Genomic DNA, 26,710 nt, shown 5'->3' on the forward strand with positions numbered 1-26,710 from the left:
CAAATTTACCTCGGCTCCTGTTCTGGTTCATCCATGCTTTACCATTGTATGTGGAGAATGACGCCTCTTTATGTGCAGTGGGGGGGGGTCTCACACAGGGATGTGGATACTGGGTTTATGCACCCAATTGCGTTCTTTTCTAAGACTCTGTTACCAGCTGAACACAACTACACACTGGATGGGAGGGAATTGTTGGCCATTAAGTTATCCTTTGTGGAATGGAGACATCGGGCCCGATTCACAGAATGAACTTAAGACTCAATCCTAAACTTACTACTATTTAGGTATTCACAGAATGCACTTACTACTTTTGGCATTCACAGAATGAACTTACTACTTTTGGTATTCACAGAAGTTAGGATTTTGTCTTAAGTTTGTCTTAAGACAAACTTAAGACAGACTTAAGACAGACTTAAGACAGACTTAAGACAAAATCCTAACTCCTAAAATCGGGCCCATCACCTATAGGGGGCTCGACATTCTGTCACAATATATATAGATCACAAGAACTTAGCATTTTTTCATTCAGCTAGAGCGATGACCCCAAGACAGATGCGTTGGGTATTGTTTTTTAATGTAAGCAGCCATGACAACGCAGGCTTTACCCCACGCTGCCATTACAACGCTGCTATTACAACGCAAGTCGTTAGAACGACTTGCGCTGGAGGGCGCTGTTGGTAAAGGAATAGTTTCATTTTCTATTCCAACACCTTCCCTACTGTAACGTGGGCTGGAGTTGAAATAGAAAATTAAACTATTTCACAATCCACCGCCTACAGCGCAAGTCATTGTAATGACTTGCATTGTAAAGTGTGCATCGTAATGGCAGCGTGGGGTAAAGCCCGAGTTATCATGACATACATCCGTTTTTTAATGAATATGATTTCGTTATCACGTATAGACCTGCTGCCCAACAAGTGAAATCAAGCTGAAGCGGGACCAGAGATGGAGATAAGACCCAGGATAGCAAGTGAGAGGATTGTGGGAAGTGTATATGTCTTCGGTAAAGGAGAAGATGGAGAATTTAGATCTTACTCCTTGGTTGTCTAAGCCACATTTTTCTGTTCAGGATGGATTGTTATATCATGAGGAACGTTTGTTCATACCTCCTTAATTAAGGGACTTAGTTCTTCAGTGGTGTCATTCGTCTTCCCTGGTGGCACATTCTGGAATGAATAAAACCACGGATTTTTGTTTACGGTGGTTTTGGTGGGACACTTGGTACATGATGTTCAGATGTTTTTTGCCTCTTGTCCTGTTTGTGCCATTAGTAAACCCTCACACACAAGCCCTTCTGGTTTATTGCGGCCATTGCCATTTCCCCTGCACCTTGGCATACAATTAGTATGGATTTTTATACGGATCTTCCCCTGGTGTATGGGTTTACTGCTATATTAGTGGTGGTAGATTTGTTCACACAAATGGTGCATTTTATCCCATTGCTGAAGGTTCCTACGGCAAGAAAGTTGGCATCGATTTTTTTGGACTCAGTGGTGAAGTTACATGGGTTGCCTTCAGCCATAGTGACAGACAGGGGGGCTCAGTTCTTGTCCCATTTCTGGACTGAATTATGCTCCTAGTTGCAAATGGAGTGTCATCTGTCGTCTGCATACCATCCGCAGACAGATGGTCAGATGGAACGTGCCAATCAAACCATGGAGCAGTATCTTCGGTGTATATTAACATCATTGACATGTAGTTGGGTCAAGGCCATCCCTTTGGCGGAATTTGCATATAATAGCAGCATGCATTCCACTTTGGGGATGACTCCTTTTTTTTGCTCCATGGGATACCATCCTAAAGCTATTCCCATCCAACTCAGGGGGCATGTACCAGCTGTAGATACTCTAAGTTTGTTTTTGACTCAAATATGGGATAAGCACAGGAACAGCTACAGAAAGCAAAGGTTGACATGAAAAAGCAGGCAGCTCAGCACAGGGTTCCTGCTCCTTCCTATGCAGTAGGTGATCATGTATGGCTGGCAACTAGGAACTTACGTTTAAGTGGGTCTAGGAAGTTGCAGCCTCGTTATGTGGGTCCCTTTTCTATCATTAAGGTAGTGAATCCTGTGGCTATGAAATTGGAGTTACCTGATGAGTATTGTGTTCATCCTGTGCTTCACATGTCCCTTTTGAAGCCATATAACTGGACTACCTAGAAATTGCCTCCCCTCCCCCCTTAGTGATAGATGGGCATGAGAAATTTGAGGTGAACGCTATCCAGGATTTAATAATAATAATAATATCCACATTTGTAAAGCGCACAATCACCCGTTAGGGTCTCTAGGCGCTGGGGGCCGTCGGGAAGATTAAGCAAGCTATTGCCCAGAGTCACATGGTGCTGGGCTAATCTGCCGCCGGTGCCGGGGATCGAACCGTGATCCCCAGATTCCGGAGTCACTCGCCCTGGCCGCGGCGCCACACCTCTTTAAGGAGAAGGAGAAGGAGGTTATATTATTTAGTTGATTGGAAGGGCTATACCCCTGAGGATCGTACGTGGGAACCTGCGGGTGGTGTTCATGCTCCCCGATTGGTGTGGTTGTTTCATTTACATCATCCCTAAAAACCTCGTCCTGTGGTGAGGCATTTGAGGAGGTACTGTTAGGATTTAGTCAACTCACCTCAGTCTCTTTCTATGGGCATGTATGTACAGGTCACCAAGTCAGCTGGTGCAGCACATTTCCTTCAGCACGCATTAAAAGGAAGCCTGTAGCCTACCTTCCTTGCTTGGTTTCTTTGCCTCGTCATTTCACCCGGAAGGACTGTGCCTGGTGCTCCGATGTTTCCTTTCGGTCCTGGGATTTTCGGCAACTCGTGTGTTTTTGGTCGCATTCTGTACGTGGTGTCTGCAGGCTTATTATTATTATTATTATATTTGAGTTTGTAGAGCGCACAGCTACCCGGAGGTTTCCCGGCGCTAAAAACAGGTTGAGGGCAGAGTACCGGAAAGACTGGACAGGAAAAGGGGAGATCTATTGGTTAAACAACCAAGTTTTCACATCCCTGCGGAACTTAAGGTAGCTGGGTTCAGTACGCAGGGGGAGAGGAAGAGAGTTCCACAGCGACGGAGCCAGATAAGCAAATGAGCAACCGCCCATTCTGGCTTTTTTGATCCTGGGGACCTGAAACATATGCTGGTTGGATGAGCGAAGGGTGAGGGAAGGGCAATATTGGTGGACTAAAGTTCTGAGATAGGGGGGGCACTGCCTGCGTTAATTTTGTGCATAAAGCAGAGGGCCTTGAACTTTGTGCGACTTTCAATGCGGAGCCAGTGAAGGCTTTGTAGGGAGAAGGAAGTGGGGGACTTGTTGGGAAGTTTGCAAAGGAGCCGGACAGCCATGTTCTGTATTGTTTGCAGTTTACGAGTCACTTCCTTGCAGGCCCCCAGGAAGATCACGTTACCGTAGTCCAGTCTGGATATAATTAGAGCCTGGACTACTGTTTGTTTAGTGTCCTGAGGGAGCATCCAGAAGATCTTTCTGAGCCATTTGAGAATGGTCGTGCAAGTGGAAGAGACTCTGACCGCATGTTGTTTCATAGACAACTTGTCATCAAAAATGATGCCAAGGTTGCGAGCGGTTTTGGAGGGAGCAGGAAGAATGCCCATTTGTGATGGCCAATGGTGAGGGCCCCATAAGGTGGTATTGTGACCAATCAGGAGAAGTTCAGTTTTCCCCCCGTTAAGTTTTAATTTATTTTCGTACATCCAGGTAGCCATATTGTTAAGTCCTGAGCAAAGGGAAGAAGTAGTAGAAAGATGGCCAGTAGAGAGAGAGTAGATGATCTGAGTATCATCAGCGTAAGAGTAGATGGTGAGTCCAGCTTGCTCCGCAATAATGGCCAAAGGTCTTACATATAAATTAAAAAGTAGGGGACTCAGAATGGAGCCCTGAAGGACACCATAGACAGGTTTAGGTACTTTGGAAGCCGATGTGGAAGAGAAGACTTGGAAAGTCCGATTGGAGAGGAAGCTTGCAAGCCACTCAAGGGCTGAGCCAGTGATGCCGGAAGACTTAAGGGTGTTAAGAAGGATGGTGTGGGAAACAGTGTCGAAAGCGGCACTTAGGTCGAGCAAAATAAGTGCCACTGTTTCCCCTTTGTAGACCTGGCATCGAATGGTCTCAGAGACCCACAAGAGAGTAGATTCTGTCAAAAAACCAGACCTGAAGCCAGACTGAGATTGGTGAAGGAGGTTCCAAGTTTCAACGTGTTTGGTGAGTTGTGCATTAATGTGTTTTTCCAAAATTTTGGAGTAGACCGGAAGGAGTAAAATGGGGCGGAAATTAGATGGGTTATTGGGGTCTGCATTTGCTTTTTTCAATAGCGGTACTATCATGGCGTGTTTCCATGCGCTGGGGACCTTGGCTTCCCTAAGGGAGGTGTTAAGTAATTCAAAAATAAGATTAAGGGAGGAGGTGTCTAGGGTTTGTAAAATTTGGGGGGGGATAGTATCCATCGTGGGGCCAGATTTAATGTTGCTGATGATATCCTGCAGTGTGGTGATATCAAGAGGATCCCAAGTAGTTAACTGCTGTAAGGGAGAGTGAGGAGTATGATCCGGTGGCTCGGATACGCAGGGGACAGGCATTGTAGGCCACTCAGAGGGTGGGTGGGTGGGGATAGAGTCTCCGAAGTCGGCATAAATATTATTGATTTTGGAGATAAAGAATTCTGCCAAAGTATTGCATTTCATTGTGTCTAGACATGGTGCTTTAGGTTGACAGGATTCACCAGAGAGCTCCTGTACAGCTTTAAAAAGCGCTTTGGGGCGGTTTTGTGCATTACGTATAGTCACAGTGACATATTCTGCTCTAGCTGTGTTACAAAGTGCATGATATTTGACTAGAGCCGTTTTGTACAGTTGCTTGCGCAGGGGTCATAGTGAATGCGCCACTTCCGCTCAAGGTGTTTGCAGATTTTTTTTCTCTTTTTAACAGATCTGTGAACCAAGGGGCGGGGGGGGGGTGGTGCAGATTTTACTTATTCTTCCGCTGATGGAGGCACACATTGACAGCCGAGGTGAGCCAGCTGTGGATGGCCGCCTCCTCTTCAATGCTAGTCACGGAGGTGAGGGGCTTTGTGTTCTCAAGACAGGAGTTGAGTCTATCAGAGTCAAGATTTTTCCAATTTCTGGTTAATCTAGGTTCTGTGGGAATTACTGGAGACTTAGGGGACCGATCGATTATTATCGTAAACTCTACCAGGTAGTGATCTGAGCAAGGGATGGGTAAGGGAGGCCAGCTTGTAATAGTATCCAAATTAGAGAAAATGGGATCAAGAAGGTTCCCTGCCTTATGCGTTGGGCCCAAATTATGCAGAGTGATGTTCAATGCTGCTAGATCCAGCATGAGACTGGTGCTAGTGGGGCAAGATGTGTCGTTAAGGTGTATGTTAAGGTCACCAATGAGCAGGAAGTTGGTAGTGTTTAACAGCATAGGGGCTCTGTACTCCGGGAGGGCGAAAGCCCATGAGCTGGCTGGGCCAGGGGGCCAATAGATGAGTATTCCGGAGAGAGTGTAGTTTGGGGATAGCAATAGTTTAAACAGGCCGACTTCACTGTTGGGAATATCTAGATCCTCCCATTTACAGGAGTATATTCGTTTAAAAATGATGGCTATCCTTGCAGACATTCTTTGCATCGTTTCCTGGATATTGCTCTTGCTACCTTCGTGGGATCCTCTATTCATCTCCCAAGATTTTTTGATATCCTTCTTGGATTGTTTTTACTAATACGCGGCCGCGTATTAGTCCCTCGGCTGAGCTCTTCACTTCCTTGATTTTTGTAACCCCTCCATGTTGCTATGCGGAGTTCGGGTGGATTTACGAACAGTGTTGTTCCGATAGCGTTTTTTCTTAGCTGTGACCACTGTATAGTTTTTCTAGGCATTTTGTATATATATTAAGAAGCGTTTTGTATATATATATTAAGAAGCGTTTTTTTTTCTGTCCCATGACTTTTTTCCCCTGAGATTATTCATATACGAGGAGAGAGAGACTGTGTTGCGCTTACCTTTTTTGAGTGATATATTCATTGCTTTCTCATGGACACTGCATATTGACTACGAAGCCTGAATTTCACAATGATTTTACGGAACTGCAGATGGGTAAGGGAATGAATAGTGCATATTACGCTGGGCTTGTATATGCATGTCCATAGTAATGATTTGATACACATGTATTGAATGCCTGATTGTTGTTGTTTATATTTCACTCCAGGTACAAAATCAGTTACTCGCCAATAAGACCAGGCAGAGCCCCGACATGGTGTCCTTGTTTCCTAGTTCTTCTCTCATTTATCCCACCCTCTCCCGGTGCTCTGGCAGCAAGTACACAGTGGGCATAGTTCAGTGTTTGTTGTCGGGGTAGTGGTGGCGGAATGGGTATATCCTCATTTCTGCAGTGTTGGCAATAATCAGGTGGTGATTTTACACAGAGGTAATGATAGCCAAAACATTATTTGTGATCTAATTTTCAATACCATTTGACTCAATAAATATGGTTGTTGTGCACATCTGAAACAGTACTTCAATGTGGTGGACTGTCATTAGGAACCAGTGCTGACAATTAAGTGCCAGTGCAGAACCTGGAAACCACTGGCTCAAATTAAGCACTGAGGGCCCGATTCACAGAACTAACTTAAGACAAAATCCTAAACTTACTACTTTTGGTATTCACAGAAGTTAGGATTTTGTCTTAAGTTTGTGTTAAGACAGACTTAAAACAGACTTAAGACAGACTTAAGTTAGGATTTTGTCTTAAGTCTGTCTTAAGTCTGTCTTAAGACAAACTTAAGACAAAATCCTAACTTCTGTGAATACCAAAAGTAGTAAGTTTAGGATTTTGTCTTAAGTTAGTTCTGTGAATCGGGCCCTGATTGTCTATTCAACGAAGACCTTGTAAAAAGGTATTTTGCGAAAAGTGGAAAATCACAGGGTTTTCTATAGTGAAAGGGCAATGCAAAAATTACTTCCAGTTCCTAGAACTTTTGTGATGTTTTCCAAATCGCTAAAAAGGGGGTGGGAGTGAAAGGAGCAACCCCCTCAACTTTCGATTCAGACAGGAATGTATCACTGGTTTATAAGCAGAATTGAGATTGGAAACTACTGCTGAGTTGAGGTGGTAACTGATTTGCAATGGGAAAATGGTCCACTTCGGTCCTGGTCTCCTCTTGGAATTGTGCTGTCAGCCTCATGATAAGGAGAAGACCATTACCTGCTACCCCTGAATTTACCACAGCTGACAACCTTTTTAAAATGAGCACTGATCCCTTTAAGGAGAATGTGGTGCTTTTAAAAACAAACAAACAAAAAAGCATTTTGGAATGCCATCACAGGGATGACGGCCTGCTGTACCTGGTAGACCGCAATCTCTGTCAATCACAGGGGGTCATCGATTCCAACTGGTCCAATGATCATTAATAGTCAGGTCTTTCTGCAACCCCCTGTAATTTCTTTTTTTGTGAACAACCTATTAGTACGTACCTTGTTTCACAAAACATTATTCCATTCACAAAAAGTCATTGGGCAATTTGCGACCACTTTTTATGAATAGAATAATTCTACATGCATTCGAAGTTCTATATTGGCAATGGCCTACCATAGTGAACACTAAAGGCCTCCTGACATATCCTGGAAATTACAAAAAAAGTAGGGTGCTCTCTTTAGCAGACTTTGTTTGGAGGCTGGCACCTCCCTTTCCTGCGAACCTTGCCTGCAGATGATCTGATTCAGCACTTAATGTCTTTCAGGAACGGTGGAAAGACTGCAGCTAATCTTTCTTTGATGAGCAATGGGAAGCCTCAGAATTAATCTGTGAAGATATCAATCTGTTTTTTTCCAATTTAGCTGAGTGCAACTGGTTTCTCAGGTGAATCTCTCTGATACATGTGGGGAAAGTTTACACTATATAAAACTAAGTAAAACATGCATTTGTAATGCATTCGGTCTTGCTTTTGGGACCTAATATGTATTTAGCTATGCAGCACATTAGGGTGGTTGCTGAGATGTCTACTGTTCTTTGACATGAAGGGAAATTAAGCACCAAACTGTGTGACACACAAGGTATGGGAACACATGGAGAGAAATATTGCCTTTCAACGTGAAACTGTACAGTCCAAAGCTCTGTTTTTAATATAAAAGCTGGGCCTTCGGGGGTCATATCACTGAAAATACAAGATTTGAAAAAAATAGTATTGTCTAAGGGTGCTTGTGGAAGACAATTTCTGTAGACTGGAATCTAGAGAATGCCAAAGTGATTCTAGTATTTTACTAACCTCTGCTGGTAATTTTCTATTTAGACAGTTAAATAGAGGCAGTAGAACAGAAAAGAAAGTCCCTAAGCGTAAGCAGACACTTCCTATGGCTGATCTCCAGAGCCCACACTGTACATACACATATCAGTATATACTGAAGTATATATACTAGTGAATGACCTCCGCACAAGATTGAGGAACCACAAATCAGCAATAATTAATAAGAAAATTGACCAGCCTGTAGCCAATCATTTTAACCTTGTGGATCATTCACTATCATATTTGAAGATTTTCCTGTGGAACATGTCTCAAAGGAAGAACTACTGGACTCCAGGGAAAACTTCTGGATGTACCGTTTAAAATCATGGCATCCAGACGGACTGAACATTACTGACAATACAACTTGATTACTGCATATCTCAAGAACTCTCAGGACTGCATTGATTCCACATTCCAAATGGAATCTTCACTCATGATGCTTTTTGAAAATTCAGCTGTGTCATCTGTGCAGCCACTGAGCTTACCATCTTGAAACTACCTGAGGAAGGCGGAAGCTGAAAAATTGTAGTGGAAATATATTTTTGTTCTTTGGTGAATCTATCTGTTTGAGTCACTTCTTTCTTGGATATTTTATTTCTTTGTGACTCATTGTATCCTTTGGGATCCAGATTTTTGCCCTGGCTGGCTGTTGTTTTCTTGTGAACCTTCATCCTCAAGTATACTGTTTTTGGGATTACAAACCTGTATCCTCCCTGGATCCGACACTCAAGCCAGAAGCAACCACCATGTCAAGAACAAATCTACATCCTAGATATGCGCTGTTCATCCAGGGGAAAATCAGTAAGTGCCAATTTACAATAGCACATTTACAAATCTATAAAAAACTTAACATCTATCCTATGGGGTTGGAGTTTAAGTCTAAGCCACCTTTTAAACTAACTAGTTGTGAATGGTCCGCTACATGGAATATTTTACTGCATAACTCATCAATGGCCCTACTATTGGTATCTATTTAAGTAACCATTCAAAAAATGCAGATGCTTAAAGCCAAGCTACAAAAAGAACTGGAACTTTTAAAGAACACAAAAAGTGACTCTGAAGTGGCACACATACTACAGAGGATTGCAGTAGTAAAAAAGATGACTGCCAGGAATTCTATTAAAATGAAATCTGAAAAACTAAAAAGAGATATGTTAAGATTTCATATACCTCCTCTTCCAACTAACCACTTCGTAAATCATTCTGTTTTTGGAGATTTTCTTGTCAGTGTAAGCCCTGTGAGTAAACAGCATAAAATGAACAGAAGATTTATAAGACAATAAAGACTGCATAGCATCAGCCAGCTTCAACCCTTCCAGACATATGACTCATTTATTGACTTGACTGGAGGGCTCCTATCACCAGGTGAATTGAACCTCTTGAGCAAAGGCCTCTATTTCTGTCCTGTACCGAAGGACCATAATAAGGCCAACATGATGAGAGACCTAAAAACCTTCGAGAGAAGATGCAGACTCGCAGAATACTTTTACAATAATTCTAATGTTGGTCTGCCAAGCTACCTTCCAGATCCATTTAAGAAGTTCCGCCATCCCAAATCATGGACTCCTCAATGTGGTAGAAATCCTGTTATTGATACATACATTTTATCCATCAGCAAACTCATCAAGGAATCAACACCTAAAAGGATTTTTGATAACATTAGCAAAGAAGAAAGAAAAGCTCTCCACCTCCTTCAACAGAGAATGGATGTCCTTATAAAACCGGCAGACAAAGGTGGTGCAGTGGTTGCCATGAAAGTAAGTGATTATATTGAGGAAGGAATGAGACAACTAATGGATACCAACACTTACAAATCTTTAGAAACAGATCCCACTGAAGATTTGAACAAAGAAATTAAAATCATGGTTGTAAGGTACAGGTGCTTAAACCTCATTGATGAAACAACAGCAGATATACTTGTTCATCCCAAACCAAGACCTGGGAGATTTTATATGCTTCCCAAAATTCACAAAATGAACAATCCTGGCCGTCGCATCATCTCTGGCAATGACACCGCCACTGAGAGACTATCTTTATTTGTTGACCTGCACCTCCAGCCCATTGTACAGGAACTTCCATCATTTGTTAAAGATACCAGTCACTTTCTTCAGATTATTGAAAAATTAAACCAAACCTACACATTTGCGGATGATACTCTTCTGGCTACATTTGATGTTACATCATTATACACCAATATACCACATGAGGATGGGCTTATGGCATTATCTGAAGCTCTTAGTAAAAGAACTGTGAAAAAACCGTCAACAAATGTGCTTACCAACTTTGCTAGAGTTATCCTTAAATCCAACAATTTTACATTCAATGGTAAACACTATCTACAGATGCAAGGTACTTCCATGGGTACTCGGATGGCTCCATCCTATGCAAATATCTTCATGGGCAAACTAGAGAACAGTATACTTGCTGCCTCTAGCATCAAACCACTGGTATGGGTAAGATACATTGATGACATATTTATAATATGGAATGCAGGAAGTAGAACATTGGAACAATTTACAGCTAATATCAACAATATCCATCCTACCATCAAATTTACCAGCAGAAATACCAAACAGAAGCATCATCTCCCTTTTCTGGATGTGCTAGTCACCATTCATGAACACAAAATTACAACTGATCTGTACCACAAGCCTACAGATGCTCATTTGTATCTAAATTGGAATTCATGTCACCCACATCACACTAAACTGAGCATCATCTACAGACAAGCACTCAGAATAAGACGCATCTGCAGCAATGAGGAAACCTGTAAAGACCATCTACAGGAGCTTGCTACATTATTTAGAAGGCGAGGCTATCCTCTGCATATCATACAGCAACAAACTGACAAGTCTTTGCCGTTACCCAGAGAAGCACTTATTTGGAATACCAACGCCAGAAACAAAAGTGACAGAACTCCATTTGTAGTTGACTATCATCCATCAGCTCCCAACTACAGAAATATAATGCAAAAAACATTTCCCTTACTGTCCACTTGTGAAAAATTGCAAAAGGTTTTTCCAAAACCGCCAGTCATTGCTTACCCCAGAGCTCCAAATTTACGATCCCTTATTGTGAGAGCTGAACTCAAGCAACCTGTAACAAATGCAGGGGTTCATTGCTGTGACTCTAAAATGTGCATCACGTGTGAATACCTTTTACAAACATCATCAGTTACTAGTTATGTTACCAGAAGGACCTATGCAATAAGGCAGTATCTTACATGTCGCTCAACAGCATTATTTATGTGATTCAGTGCCAACGGCAAAGCTGTAAAAAACAATATGTAGGTCAAACAGTGAATGACCTCCGCACAAGATTCAGGAACCACAAATCAGCAATAAATAAAAAGAAAATTGACCAGCCTGTAGCCAATCATTTTAACCTTGTGGATCATTCACTGTCAGATTTGAAGATTTTCCCCGTGGAACATGTCTCAAAGGAAGAACTACTGGACTCCAGGGAAAACTTCTGGATGTACCGTTTAAAATCATTGCATCCAGATGGACTGAACATTACTGACAATACAACTTGATTACAGCATATCTCAAGAACTCTCAGGACTGCATTGATTCCACATTCCAAATGGAATCTTCACTCATGATGCTTTTTGAAAATTCAGCTGTGTCATCTGTGCAGCCACTGAGCTTACCATCTTGAAACTACCTGAGGAAGGCGGAAGCTGGAACGTTGTAGTGGAAATATATTTTTGTTCTTTGGTGAATCTATCTGTTTGAGTCACTTATTTCTTGAGAGTATATACTAAAGAATATACAAGAGGTCTCGAATGCTCGACCTAAAAAGGCAGAATATCTGCTTAACTAAAACCTACCCTGGACCCCTTGGGCGTCGGTGGAGTAGTTTTCTTTATAGGGAGAACATACGTAAGAGGATTCTGGAGTTCTCCACAATCTGTGGTTTGGGTGTCTGTGATGGGTTGCATGGTTTGTGTGACTTGGGAAGGATGGGCTTGGACTTGCAGTGTTTGTGTGCTGTGCCCTTCCCCTCCCCCCTCCCTCCCCAACCCCGGTCTGTGCTAGGAAAAATAATTTTTCTAATTCAAGGCATCAAGCCATTGCTCACAGGGAAGGGTATTTCATCTCTTCGAGCACAGGAGCTTGTGAGTCTAGTTAAGGGGAGGGGATGGGTGATATCTGGTGCTGGGTTGCCATGCCAGCTTTAGTGGATGTGGAGATTGGGTACAAAGGGAGTTGAACAGGCGAAAAGAGCTGGCGATGCTGGGAAACAGATATTATGATAGGTAGGCAAGGAAATGTATAAGAGAGTAACATGCAGAGTAGATTCTGGACCAGTAACAATGGGGATAGCTGTGAGGGAACTGATATGGTCTGCACATTGCAAGCTGTATCCGCGAAGGTGATTGCAAGTGGTGAGCTGGAAGGGGTTCAAGGGGCTATATAACGGGAATGGGGGAGTAGTGCACAGGCATACAGTAATTGTAGTAAACAGGAATGTTCAAAACAGAAGGATGTGGGATAAGGGGAGGATTCCAGAGTAACGTGGTAAATGTGAGCTGTGTGAGAATACTAATAGAACCGAAGCAAAGGCAGAGGCTTCATGCATGGAACAGAGGGAGGTCCCTTTTCAACAAACTCTCTGCAATAGGAGTATTGCACTCAGTAAAGAGTGCACAGACAGCAGAACAGAGTTATGCAGAAGTACGTATTTGCTCTGGTGCACAAAGGCATTGTACGTGCTTGAGAGTCTTGATCACAGGTTTGAGATCTCTTATGAAGCAATTTAATGATCACCTAGAGGCCAGCCAGGAAATTCTGGTGATGTGCCTTTATTGTGAAGATCACCACCGGAAATGACTGACATGTTGCAGCCCTGCACAAACACAGGGCCATATTTATGAGGCCAGTTTTCTTGTAACTGAAAAATAAGATTTATGAAGCCATATAAGGCCACTTTGCATGGCCGTGAGTACCGCAACTAAGCAAAAATCACTGCATTGCGTTACTCTTCCCTGGGAAGGTGTTCTATGGGGGTTGCGTGGGTGTTCCTGAGCAACTCCACCGGATTTTGAAGAGTTCCAAAAGTTACCAAAAGTGGCAGACCTGGGAATGTGCCAAAAGGATACAGGGAGGCGTAACGAGTAGAAATATTTTCATTTTCCTAGTAACTTAGTCTTTCTATGGGTGCTGAATTCTGAAACATACATAAATAAAGGAATATGCCTCTCAGGATTGTTTATGTGCCAGGAAGTAAATCTTCCTGCATAAAAATAATCCTGCATGCAACACAGGCACCCTTGCACCATAGTGCAAGGGTGCCTGCATTGGCGCTAGGAAACAAAATGGTGCCAGTGCAGGGAAAAAGACAGGAATGAGAGTACTCTTTATAATATGGCACATTCTTGCTCTTTCCCTGTGATGCAGTACAGCACAATCACATAAATATGCTGTCCAGTGTAAAGAGTATTTAGTATTCAGGTGCAGTCATTTAACCACTTTATAAAAGCTGGGCTAGAGGCACAGGTTCAGAGGTTAAAGTTAGACTGAAAATCACCATCATTAGTTGACAGACATAAGTCGTTAGAGCTCAAGTTCTTGTTTTCGATTGGAGTTTGAATTCCAGCAAACTAACTCAAACTCCCATGCTTTTGGGGATAATAAACTGAAAGGGCTATTAAGATGGGGAATAGTAACACCAATCATTTACAGTGATTAAAGACTAGACGTCTGCAATATGGATGCTATGAATAGCATTATCAGCATTCTGGTACACTCTTGGTTCATGGTAAGAAACTGTAAGACAGCTGTCAGGCCCTACACATGACCTGGCTCACCTCTGTGCATTGGAAGTCATCACTTGAAGCAAACTGGCATACCTAGCTTTGAGGTGACTGCTGGTTTGGGCAGAACATTTTTCTTTCAGGTTCACATTTGGACTCTTCTCACAGACTCCTAGATGAATATCCCTGACATACAGGAGGTCTTGCTCTCTTTCCACCTGCAACCCTTTAGATCCAGCAATGCTCGTGATCACATTATCTATGCAATGCTGCAAACCTATAGAGAAACAAATAAGGATACTGAAACTTAATAATCATTCATTGTTATTAATAAAGTTTTAACTTTACAAAAATGATCTGAGGGCATTGCACCAGAAATACATAATGCCAATGTCTCAAAATTAAAGCCTAGGCAGTACAGCACCTTTTGCTCAAAAACAGCAAGTGCAGCAAAAACTACAATGTATTAAAAAATTGAGAACTACCTTCTTATACACACTCAGGCCCATCTTTATCATACTTTTGCTTTGCCCTTGCATCACACAATCACCACTGAAGACACCATCCGTCTCATGAATTCCATCCACTCTGGATCGCCAACCGATCCATGTCCCCACCACATCTTCAACAAAGCAGACTCCATCATCGCACCCCATTTACGTGATGTCATCAACTGCTCCTTCATCTCTGCCACCTTCCCAGAAAGCTGGAAACATGCCGAAGTCAGCGCCCTCCTGAAGAAACCCACAGCAGACCCATCGGAACTTAAAAATTACCACCCCATATCCCTCCTCCCATTCCCTGTCAAAGTCATTGAGAAAGCGGTCAATAGCCAACTCGCCGCCTTCCTCGAATCCAACAACTCCCTCGATCCTTCACAGTCCGGCTTTCGAGCCAAACACAGCACCGAAACCGCCCTGATCGCAGCAACAGATGACATCCGAACATTACTGGACAACAGAGAAACAGTGGCCCTCATCCTACTCGACCTCTCTGCCGCCTTCGACACTGTCTGCCACAGTACACTCATACAACGCCTCCGCAACATCGGCATAAAAGGAAAAGCCCTGGACTGGATTATCTCGTTCCTAGCTGGGAGAACTCAGAGAGTCCGACTTCCCCCATTCAAATCAGAAGCCACCGAAGTCATCTGCGGTGTACCACAAGGATCATCGCTCAGTCCCACCCTCTTCAACGTCTACATGAGTCCACTCGCCTCCATCGTGCGTCAACACAACCTTAACATCATCTCCTACGCTGACGACGCCCAACTGATTCTTTCCCTCACCAAAGACCCCATCATCGCCAAAACCAATCTTCTCTAAGGCATGAAAGAAGTAGCCGTATGGATGAAAGAAAGCCGCCTCAAACTTAACTCAGACAAAACGGAAGTGCTCATCCTGGGACCATCCCCCTCTGCCTGGGACGACTTATGGTGGCCCTCGGAGCTGGGCTCAGCACCCATACCCATGGACCACACACGTAACCTTGGATTCATCCTAGACTCCTCCCTCTCGATGACCAAACAAGTTAACGCCGTCTCATCCTCTTGCTTCAACGTACTTCGTATGCTCAAAAAAATCTTCCATTGGATTCCTGCTGAGACAAGAAAAACTGTCACCCACACACTGGTGACGAGTCGACTCGACTACGGAAACACCCTCTACGCCGGAATTACAGCCAAATTACAGAAAAAACTCCAACGCATTCAAAACGCATCAGCGAGACTCATTTTAGATATCCCTCGACAAGATCACATTACCGGCCACCTGAAAGACCTCCACTGGCTCCCCGTTAACAATAGAATAACATTCCGTCTCCTCACTCACGCACACAAAGCCCTCTACAAACTAGAGCCCGAATGCCTCAACTCTCGACTATCCTTCTACACACCCACCCGCCATCTAAGATCATACAATCAAGGCCTCGCCGCAGTTCCAGGTATCCAAAGATCCACAATGGGAGGTAGATCCTTCTCCTACTTGGCGGCCAAGACCTGGAACTCACTCCCTACTCACCTCCGCCTTACACAGAACCACATCTCCTTCAGAAAGGAACTTAAAACCTGGCTATTCGATAAATAATGAACCCCTCCCCAAGCGCCTTGAGACCCTCTGGGTGAGTAGTGCGCTATACAAATTCCTGAACTTGAACTTGAACACAGAAGGGAGTGCAAGGGTGATGCAAAACCTAAATAAGATTTATCAAGCAATGCAAGCCTACCTTGTGTGGCCCTGCATGGCCTGATAAATGTAATGTAACACAAGACAGTGCAAATTGTGGCCATTTGTTACTCTGGGACAGGGAGGGTTCCCTCGCATCCACTCATGTATTTTGTGTATTCTCAGATTTACTATTAGTAGAAGACCTGGGAATGCGTAAAAATGCTACTCCTCCACAGGTGAGGTGTAACAAGGAAAAATATCTTTATTTCTCCTTGTTTTTTCTTCTTTCTGCATGCGCTACATTCTGCTGCACACATAGAAAGAGATGGATGCCTCTCAGGATTGTTTTTGTGCAGGAAGGTGCCCCTTCCTGTACACAAATACAGCTGCTTATAATGCAGGGACCCTTGCAACATGAGGCAAGGTTGCTTGTGTTGGCTCTAGGCAGTCAAATGTGCACCAGCGCTATAAAAGGACAGAAATGTGCAGTATAATTATATCAATTGCAAATTTCTGCCTTTTCCCTTTCACACAGCATAGCTAAGCAAAGTTGCTTGTTGCATTGCGCTGCGTTAAAGGATGATAAATCTGTCCCTAAATAGTCAATTCAAGAGAACACCATTCTAACAAACAGTGTGCAAGAAAAGAGTTGTCTCCTGTTTCTGTAGGCATCATAAAGGAATGCTTTACTTAAGGTCAAGATTCATTGAGAAAGTGCCTGTTCACTACCTGGAAATGAGCAAATTATAAAAAGTGCTGATTTCTAAAGAAAATGACAACATACATATTGACCATAATTCCAACACTCTAGCATTGAAAACGCTAAAACCTAAGACCTGGCTTCTCCAGCAGGCTTATCCCCAGACCTTTTGCTTTTTGGCCTTCGGGTTCTGACCTGTCTTTGTTGGTTTTATGCCTCCGGCACTTTACAACTGCTGAAGTGCATATGCTTTATCTGTACATTGTTATGATGGATTGGTGATATCATGATTGGCATATTTGATTTACTGGTAAGTCCCTAGTACAGTGCACTGTGTGCACAGAGCCTGGAATTCAAATGCTGCTAGTAGGCCTGCAGCACTGATTGTGCCACTCCTATGAGCAGGCTGTAAATGTAATCAGACCTCACACCAGTGTCTGTACACAGTTTAGGACTACCATGCTGAATTGGCAAGTGCACCCACTTGCCAGGCCCTAACCGTCCCTTTTCTTACATGTGAGTCACCCTTAAGGTAAGCTATGGTACCCCTGTGGGCAGGGTACGGTGCATGTGAAAGGTAGGACATGCCCTGATGTGGGTGACAAGCCCTGATGGTGAAATGCTCCCAAATAAATAAAAATGCACTTTTTAGTAAAGACGATTTTTATATTGTGTGTTTGAAAATGGCACTTTTAGAGGCTGGAATTTTTTTGCCTATCGATCCTGTGTGCCCCTGCTGGTTTGTGGATTGATTATCTGGCTTTTGAAATTCAAGGGCTGGGGATGTGCATTCTCTCAGACGACTCTAGGGGGGGTTGGTGTGTGTCCTGCCTTTCCTGGATAAGTCAGATAAGCCAGAACTGGGCTGAAAACACCTGGACTGCATTTAGAGTAAGGGTAGGCGATTTCTTTCACACCTGAATGGGCCTGGTCTGCCTTAGACAGTGCTGTCCCCAACTCCTGCTGGGTACCTGCACCAGAGAGGACCGAATTGGTTTTGGCTGGGCAAAGAGTTCTCTGCCACCAGAGAACAAAGTAATTGGTGCTATAAACAGGGGCCGTAGATCTTTAGACTACTGCTGAACCAAGGAACCTGCTTGGAGGAAGAACCGGGAAAGCTGGAGGAGGAGCACTGCCCCTGTGCTCTGTACTGTTGGGGTTGGCCTGCATTAGTTGCTTCTGTCTAGGGCAGGGAAAGGACTGGACTGTGCTTTCATCGTCCTGCTGTTAGAGGTTTCTCCAAGGGCTTGTAGTACAGCTTGCCTCCTGTTAGAAGTTTTAGGGATAGAAAAAACTTCAAAGATCACTCAAGAGGATCATTTGCCAAGGAAAAGAGATGGAGAAACTGAGGAGGAGTATTGCCTCTTTGCTGTTTGCTGTCTGGGGTTTGTCCTTCTGCCGAGGAAAGGACAAGGATTTTGCTGTGTGTTGTGTCCCCTGCTTAAGGAAGAACTCAAAGGGCTTCCTGTGCCTCCTGTTCTGAAGTCTCTGGGGCACAAAGACTTCACCACCAGCTCCCCTGTACTTCCTTGCTGGGAGTTCTGACCTGCTAAGAGGCGCCTGCTGCGATTTTGGACCTCTGGACGCTGTTTGACTCTGAGAGTTGGAAAAGTAACCCAACTTTGAGAAGCGCGACGTATCCACACCTACTTCCGAGGCATCATCAAAGAAATCAAAGCAGCACCTGCAGCGGCTTGAGAAATCGCCACACGCCGAATCCCATGCACTGATCTCCAAAGTCTGAGACCACAACACCAATTCCGACGAAGGCCCTACCTTGCGGCTGCAAGAACCAATGCATTGTGGAACTGCGGCTGGAGAGAACAATGCAGTGTCATCGCTGCCGCCTCTGCATCGAGAAATGATGCATCCCCGATCTTCAAGCATCGCATCTGGGTGCCATGCTGGCAAGAACACCAGGCTTGCAGTAACAAACCAACGCATCACCTCCCTTGATGTAAGGAACCAACGCATCACCTTCCCTGGGCGTAATGAACCGATGCATCACCTTCCCTGCACAGTTTTTATTTGTGTGCACAACACATCCAAGGTACTTTGGGTCCCATTAGGATAACGGGCGGATTGCCACCACCTGTATGGCGGTGACGATCCGCCCACCAAAAACCTCTGCATGCTTCTAATGTCCCCCCGCAACATCACCATGGCGGGGGGACCTCGGAGGACAGGGAGACCATCAGCTGTTCTTCCGCCGGTAGGCAATCTGCCCGATTGCCTACTACTGGGCCGAAAGCAGTTCATATGGTGGCAGTGTCTGGTAGACACCGCCATCCATATTTGTATGCAGGCGGGGACATGCCTTTCTGTGGTGGCGTTCCTGCCATGGAAAGGCAGGCGGTTCTTGACATTGGGGCCCGTAGCGGGCCCCCAGGGATCCTGTGGGGTGGGGGGTGCACATGGGGGTATCTATGGTACCCCGCCAGCAGTTCCATGCACAACATGCCTTCATGGCCTTGTGGCGGGCGGTGCTGAGTGCACTGCCAGCCACAATGACAGCATTGCAGGATGCGCCCGCCACTATGATGGGTGCATCCTAATGTCCCCCACGGGACCCCCACCCTTATGGCGGGCGGTCCCATTTCCCTTCGTCCGCCCACCATCCAAATGAGCCCCTATGTGTGAAAAGCGTCACATCTGCAATTTGCTTTCAACAAAACTATTTTTAACTTTTAAAAGTCATATTTTGATTACTGTATTATCGATTTTTGTCGTTTTGGTCTTCTTTGATTTAGATAAAGATTACTTATTTTTTCTAAACTGGTGTGGTGTCCATTTGTAGGGTTTTTTCTGTACTACTGTATGTGTTCACAAATGCTTTAACACTGCCTCTGAGATAAGCCTGTCTGCTCGTGCCAAGCTACCAAGGCGGTGAGCAGGGGTTATTTTAGAAGTGTATTCCCCTTACCCTGACTAGAAGGCTGGTTCCCTACTTGGACAATGGTAAAAATCCTTCCCAACTAGAGACCCCCATTTCTAACACCATGCCTATGTCATAAAGCCCTACTTAAACAGAAGTTTGTGTTGTACTGGCAAGGCACAATACCGTTTTTACAATGGTAAATAAATAGACACTCATGGCCTGATTATGACTTTGGTGGGACTGCGACCAACAGGCCATCAGTGGTGGTCCCACCAACACCCAGCATAGGTTTCTGATGTGGTTGGTCAGACTGCAGAGGGCGCAGGGACCAACCAACGTCTACGACAGGCTCCAGGAGCCCGTCAGAATGTCTGTCTGACTGTAATCCCTACAATGAGGGTGGTGCCTGTGGAGGCCCTGCCGTAGGGATTACGATGTCCATCTTTGCTATGTCTTTCGATGGCAGGCAGACTGCCATATAAAGGCAGACCAAATGAAACTTTGGGTGCCCCTAGCAGGGCCCCAATCCCCTGTCTCCCGTTGACCTCCCCATTGGCCCAGGGGGCACATGTGGTGCCCCACCTAACATACACTCCCTCTAATACCTTTTCAATGTTCAAATCAATATCCACTGACAGTGTGTGAGCTGAAAGTACTCCCAGGTTTTTGATGGAGGAGGGCTGCCACATCATCTCCAAATCCGAAAGCTCCATGGGAATTCTGTGGGTCAGAGCCCCCATAATAAAGATATATATCTATTGTGCCTATGCATCTTATTAAAGAAAGATGTTGTGGCTCGACAAATCTACTCACTCACTCGTGTGGTGAGATAGGGCCCGATTCACAGAACTAATTTAAGACAAAATCCTAAACTTACTACTTTTGGTATTCACAGAAGTTAGGATTTTGTCTTAAGTTTGTCTTAAGACAGACTTAAGACAGACTTAAGACAAAATCCTAACTTAAGTCTGGCTTAAGTCTGTCTTAAGTCTGTCTTAAGACAAATTTAAGACAAAATCCTAAGTTCTGTGAATACCAAAAGTAGTAAGTTTAGGATTTTGTCTTAAGTTAGTTATGTGAATCGGGCCCTCAGATTTTATCGGGCAAGCTATATTTAGGGCCTACTCACCATTGTTGCAAGCTGACAAACAGGTTTTCTGTTCACTCACAAAGTGAAGGCACATTAAAGATACCTCTAAATCTTGTTTTTTCTTGTCACGTTTATTCTGTGTTCAGAGACCGAGGTCAAAAGTAAGATTACATATACGATTACTTTTTTTCTCTGACTCCAAAGTTTGAGGATTTTGTAAAGTGACCTGTCTGACAAACTTAGCTGCACAAAAAGTATGAAATTAAAGTATGTAGAATGTCATGTTTTATTCTAACACATATTTAAATAGCTAAAAAGTGGGCTGTAGAAACATTTCAAAATACATTTCACTAGTTATGAAGGCCCTTGTTTTGCAATTCTGTATGATGAGTGAAAATATTTTAACATGATGGAAACAAATCAGAATACTTCACTTAGTAATGTGCAAATGAAAAATATGTTTCCTGAAACCCAATTGACACAGATTATTGTTTATGCACTATATAGTTTTATGAATAAAACTGCTTATTAGTGGGAACATTTTTGACCATTTCAATGGAAAACCAGTTGTCTGTAAATGGCAGTGCACTACCACCTCATGCTTTAGAAATATATTTATTAAAAGTGAGTTTTTAAGAGTGAACTGAGAAACATTCCTGTCCTCGCCCCGATGGCAATGCTATAAGTGACTAAGATGCAAGTTAGGAGTCATGTGTACCCTGTACGTGGGATAGATTTTTATTATGCCTGGAACAAATGTTTAGTCTATTAAATCAAACCAAAGTGTTTTTTTCTTTGTACAGCAGGATTGCTGAACTCACATAATGGAAGGTGCTCTCATATGTAATATTAAAGAAGAATGGGGCTCTACAAAATAAAATATTTGCCTAGGATGACATAATGAGACCAGTTTATGGGTCATGTGCATTGCTGGTAGATTAAGAAGTTTGTTCCTGTAATGGATGGGCATCAGTTTTCAAGGAAACTATTTAAAACATATCTGTGTTGAATATATCCAGGGTAATCCCCAGTTCCAGGTCACACATTTAGCTTCACTTACCTTCGATCTGGAGGCATTGATTCCAGTTGATGACTTCAGTGGTCAACAGCATATCCCTGAGGTTCTCTGGATCCTTAGTGAAGACTAGGTAGACGTTTGTGTAGAAGTTTGTATCATCTGGCATCTCCTAAACAAACATATGGAAAACCAACATTGGTATATAGCAGCTATAAGAAATGGCTATTGTTACTTTTTTGGCTTCCATGTCAACCATTCTGCGCCTGAGTCTGTCAACTTTCAAGATATACATCTCCAACACCGCAGGTGATGAAGTGATTGACTCTTTGTGCACTGACCCCTCTTTGTAGGTGACGTCCAGGTATGGGTGGTCTATAAAGACGCCACTTATGGCTCACTTTTTGTATGAGATGTGCTGCTATATCTTAGAGCTGGCAAACCTTGTGAATCATTGTACTGTGAAATAAAAAGGATACAGAAATGTGATTATTTCTGAGGACAAACATTTGCAGACTATTTATTTCACATTATCACACTGAGTGTAATCCAGCCCTAATTACAGGCTTTCAGCAGGGGCGGCTCTAGGCTCATGGTGGCCCTGGGCAGGGAGCGTAGGTAGGGGGCCCCCGAGGGAACAAGTAGGGCCCCCCCGGAGGAACGCAGGCGTGGGGGCCAGTGAAAAGGTGGGGGGCCGGGGTCAGGGTGTTTGGAAGAGCCAGAGGCCGCCAAATCCCTGCCAGGGATGCCGCGCCAATATGTTTCCATCCTCAGAGGATTATTATAATAAGGATATATATTGGCGTGGTGGCCCCTGGGGTTTGTGGCCTTGTGCAGGTGCACAGCTTGCACATGCCTAAGGCCGCCCCTGCTTGCAGGTTTGAAACATTGTACCTTCGTAGACTCAAATAACTTCAACCTGAAATGTGCAAAACCTGTAAACACTGCAATAGATTTGCTCCTTTACAAGAATCTGCTGAATATGCCACAAAATCCACAATCCAAATACCATACTGCAAAAGTAAATCTTGTTTGCCAAAGTTAATGAAGACCATATATGTATTAAACAATATTTACAATTCATTGTTAAAATTGCAAGAATAAAATAGGGAAGCGCAAAGGTTGAAAACAATGATTTGAGACGGAATTTTGAACATGATTATGATATAGCACAGATACACAGTGCATACAATTTCTACATGCTCAGCAGATATAGTTTGCCAGTAGTGGAGTACAACCATAATACACAAGCATTGGTGCAGTGGACCTTATGGTTTGTATTGCCAGTTATAAACCAGAACTATTGGATTTGTTACTGCTTTCTTGCTAACTTGAAGAGTTTACTCCAGAAGTCAATGCAAAAATTTGAAGGCAATAAATATTTTCCTGGCAGCTGATAACTGTGAATTATGATGCGTTATATGAGAGACTCCCGTAGGAAGGGGCAGTATTAGGGTCCCAGCATGCCTCTGCTCTTTTTTTCTGTCGGGAGATGGTTATCTCGAATATGTAAATGAATGGGACGAGGACAACAGGACCTGGAGTAATGAAGATTACCGGCAAGTAATGGAGCATTAATATCATTTGCAAAAATATAGTTGTTTATAATATCGATTTTTTAATTAGTGTTAAGTATTTTAGTATATATTTTAAATGTATGTGATGTATTTTTTTGCATACGTATTGTTTATATATTTTTATATATGTGTTACATTTTTAGTAGTCATTAATTTTATTTTAATTACATTTAATGTTTTTTAGTTCCGTAGTGGTTTGTGGGTTTATTGGGGAATAGGGTGGGACGTAATTTAAATATAATAAATTAATGATTATTTTTCACTTATTAATATTTATTTAGTTGATGTTTTATTGTTTTAACTGTGGGAAGTAATTTATTTTTAAATATTATTAATTGGTTGTTAACTAATATGTATTAATTAATTGGTGATCAATTATGGTTATGGTGTAATTGTATTTAGGTGTTTTTATGTGTGGGTTGTGGGTTTATAGGGGTTAAAGGTGGGAAGTACTGAATTATTAATTAATAATTTGTAGTTAATTAATATTAATTAATTAACAAAAAATGAAATATGGAAATTGCGTAGTTCATTTTAGGTGAGGGTTGTGGAGTTTATGCAATGTTTGCATGCGGGAATCCCCAACGTGACAGGCACCGCACGGTGCCTGTCACGTTGTACATTGAAAAGCACAAAATGCATTTTTGGCATTACGGCGGACGGTCCCATTTGCCACTGGTATGGCGGGAAGACGAAGAAAACAAAATGCCATCTCAAGATGTCCATAATGACTTAGAATTAGTAGCTACACCTCCTGAACTTAAAGATTTAAATACATGTGAGGCCATCCGTATACGATCTGTGCACCCTTTTTAAGGAAGAGTTGTGTATTTACCTTTAGATTTTAAGAATTTTTTTGAAACTATTGGTGTAGAAAGAGAAGATACTGAACCTGTAGTCATTCTTGTTAATAGTGTACCCACAAAGAGTCGAAAAATATGGCAAGAGTTAGTAGATGTCACAAAAGTCCAGAAGGCTACATTATATCTGGTGCAAAACAATATTTACTATAACAATGTAAATGTAGGAGAAGAAATGACTGTAGAAGATAAGATACAGATTTCAAGAGGACAAATAGAAAAATTGGAGAATTCAAGAAAAGAAGAAATTTATAAACATTATACTATACATCCTCCACATTCAAAAGAACAGATAGGATATACTATTGATTTGTTCCAGATGAAAAAAGCAAAAGGAACTCCCATGAGTGTGGGGGAAAAAAGTTTGGAAGCTCGGAATTGATGAAGTAAGCATGGTCTCAAACTTAATGCTTGCATTTGTACATTTGAGGATGCAGCGGATTTTAAAAACAAATGAGGATGTTTTATTTGGAGGAAAACATGTAATTGTATTTGGTGATCTACTACAACTCACACCTGTGAAAGGCCAACCGGTTTTTAAAACCCTTCTTCATGAAGACACTGAAAAATCTTTGGGAAGTATTGGAAATGTGAATATTTGGAGATATTTTGAATATAAGGAACTTATGAAGAACATGCAACAAGCAAATTATGAAGATTATGTAAATATTCATCAAAATATTAGAGTTGGTGTCTTAACAAAGGATGAAAAATATGCTTTAGAAAGCCGACTACTAAAAAACTTGTTTCCAAAAGAAAAAAAACTGCAGCTAAAACAATCTTTTGAAGAATTGCAGAAAAATAATCTATAATTTGCCTTATGCCAACGCTGAAAGAATGCTCTACATTCAATGAAGAACTGTTGAAACTGGATAAATCGATAATGAAAATGGTAGCTATTGATAAAATAGAGCATGAAGGAGTAACTATTCTGTAGTAAGAGAAATTGTAGTTAAAATTAGACTTTTTGGAAAAGTCAATATCTACAACTGCTGGTTTGGAAAAGACCTTATATGTATCTGTAAACTGCTGGGTAATATTACGGCATATTATGGATGTTGAAAACAGTTTAGTAAATGGAGCAAAGGGGAAAGTTGTTGACTTTGTAGTTATGCAAATAGAGATGGGATTGAATTTTTGAATATTACATTTGATCAAATTGAAGAGATGAAACAGTTTTGACGCTGTTCTGTTAGTTTCTCATTTGTAAAAGATTTGTATATTTGTAGAAAACAGTTCCCTGTTTGCTTAGCATATGCAGTGAATATTCATAAATATCAAGGTTTAAGCGTAAACAATGCTTTGGTAAACATGTGTGAAACCTTATGGTTTTTTCAGTGAATTTCTAAGGTTTTTTAAATGCTAATTTCTAACTATAATGTGTGTGAAACCTATGTTTTTTTTTCAGTGAATTTGCAAGGTTTTTTAAATGCTAATTCCTTACTACAATGTGGCTGAAACCTATGGTTTTTTCAGTGAATTTCAAAGTTTTGTAAATTATAATTTTTATATGAATTAATTATTATATTTCTTTCTTTTTATACTAATTTCTTACATTTATATTATAAATATTTATATTTATTTTATTTTATAAGTTATATATCTTTATGTAAAATAATAACAAAACTACTTTCCACTTTTTTTTATTAATTACACTTTTTTTTACAATATAATAAAATTAAATTCTATATAATTCCTTTTCCATTTTTTTATATGCGATCATACCATACTTTGTACGGTAAATCGACCTCTGCGCAAACCCATGCACATGATACGGATACGCTTTGACGCATGACATCATGAACGGCGTTCCGTACGCGCACGCCGCGAAAGTTTCTCATTGTTCAAAAACATATATTTATGTATTTAATGTACATATTAAGGGAAGACATTATCTGGGATAATCATGAAACTAGTTTTTTTAAAACTTATAATAAGCGTATATTACTTTTAAAAGCAATTGCGCAAATCGCGGAAGTACGCTGTTCACACTCGCATCGTAAGCGCACGGTAAACACACCATAAGCGTACGCAAAGCCATGTGACTTAAAAAGAAGAGATTAGATTGGTTCATAACACTTCCTATTCCAACTCTTGAAAGACCCCTCCTATTTAAATCATTCTACTTTGACTTTCTAAGAAGAAGTATCTCTTCTCTGAAGCCTGTCAAATTAGAACGATGACAACACCTATAGACTCATCTGGCAGCCACTCCTCTGATGGAGACTTGTTGCAGAAGCACCTCAGAGGAAGAAAAAAGAGGCGGTCATTTGGAAGTTTTTTACTTTCTCTGAGGGGAAAAAAAGGTCAATGCACCTCTTGTGACCTGTAAAATTTGCCAAACTACTCTTTCCAGGGGCAATCCTGCAAAAAAATAT

The 26,710-nt window shown here is 42.2% G+C and overlaps 1 protein-coding gene across 1 annotated transcript in view; it reads right to left on the reverse strand.

Moving 5' to 3' along the window:
• The window catches only part of LOC144761651 (glycine N-phenylacetyltransferase-like), a 214,712-nt gene that overhangs the window by 95,014 nt on the left and 92,988 nt on the right, over positions 1-26,710 (reverse strand). Inside the window, exons 3-4 of the mRNA XM_078646944.1 lie at positions 21,941-22,067; positions 14,144-14,324 (exon numbers count right to left, since the gene is read on the reverse strand). Coding sequence (XP_078503070.1) covers positions 14,144-14,324; positions 21,941-22,067 — 308 coding nt within the window. The remainder of the gene's footprint in view (positions 1-14,143; positions 14,325-21,940; positions 22,068-26,710) is intronic.

This window comes from Lissotriton helveticus, chromosome 1_1 (assembly GCF_964261635.1).
Source record: "Lissotriton helveticus chromosome 1_1, aLisHel1.1, whole genome shotgun sequence".
NCBI classification, from domain to species: Eukaryota; Metazoa; Chordata; class Amphibia; order Caudata; family Salamandridae; genus Lissotriton; species Lissotriton helveticus.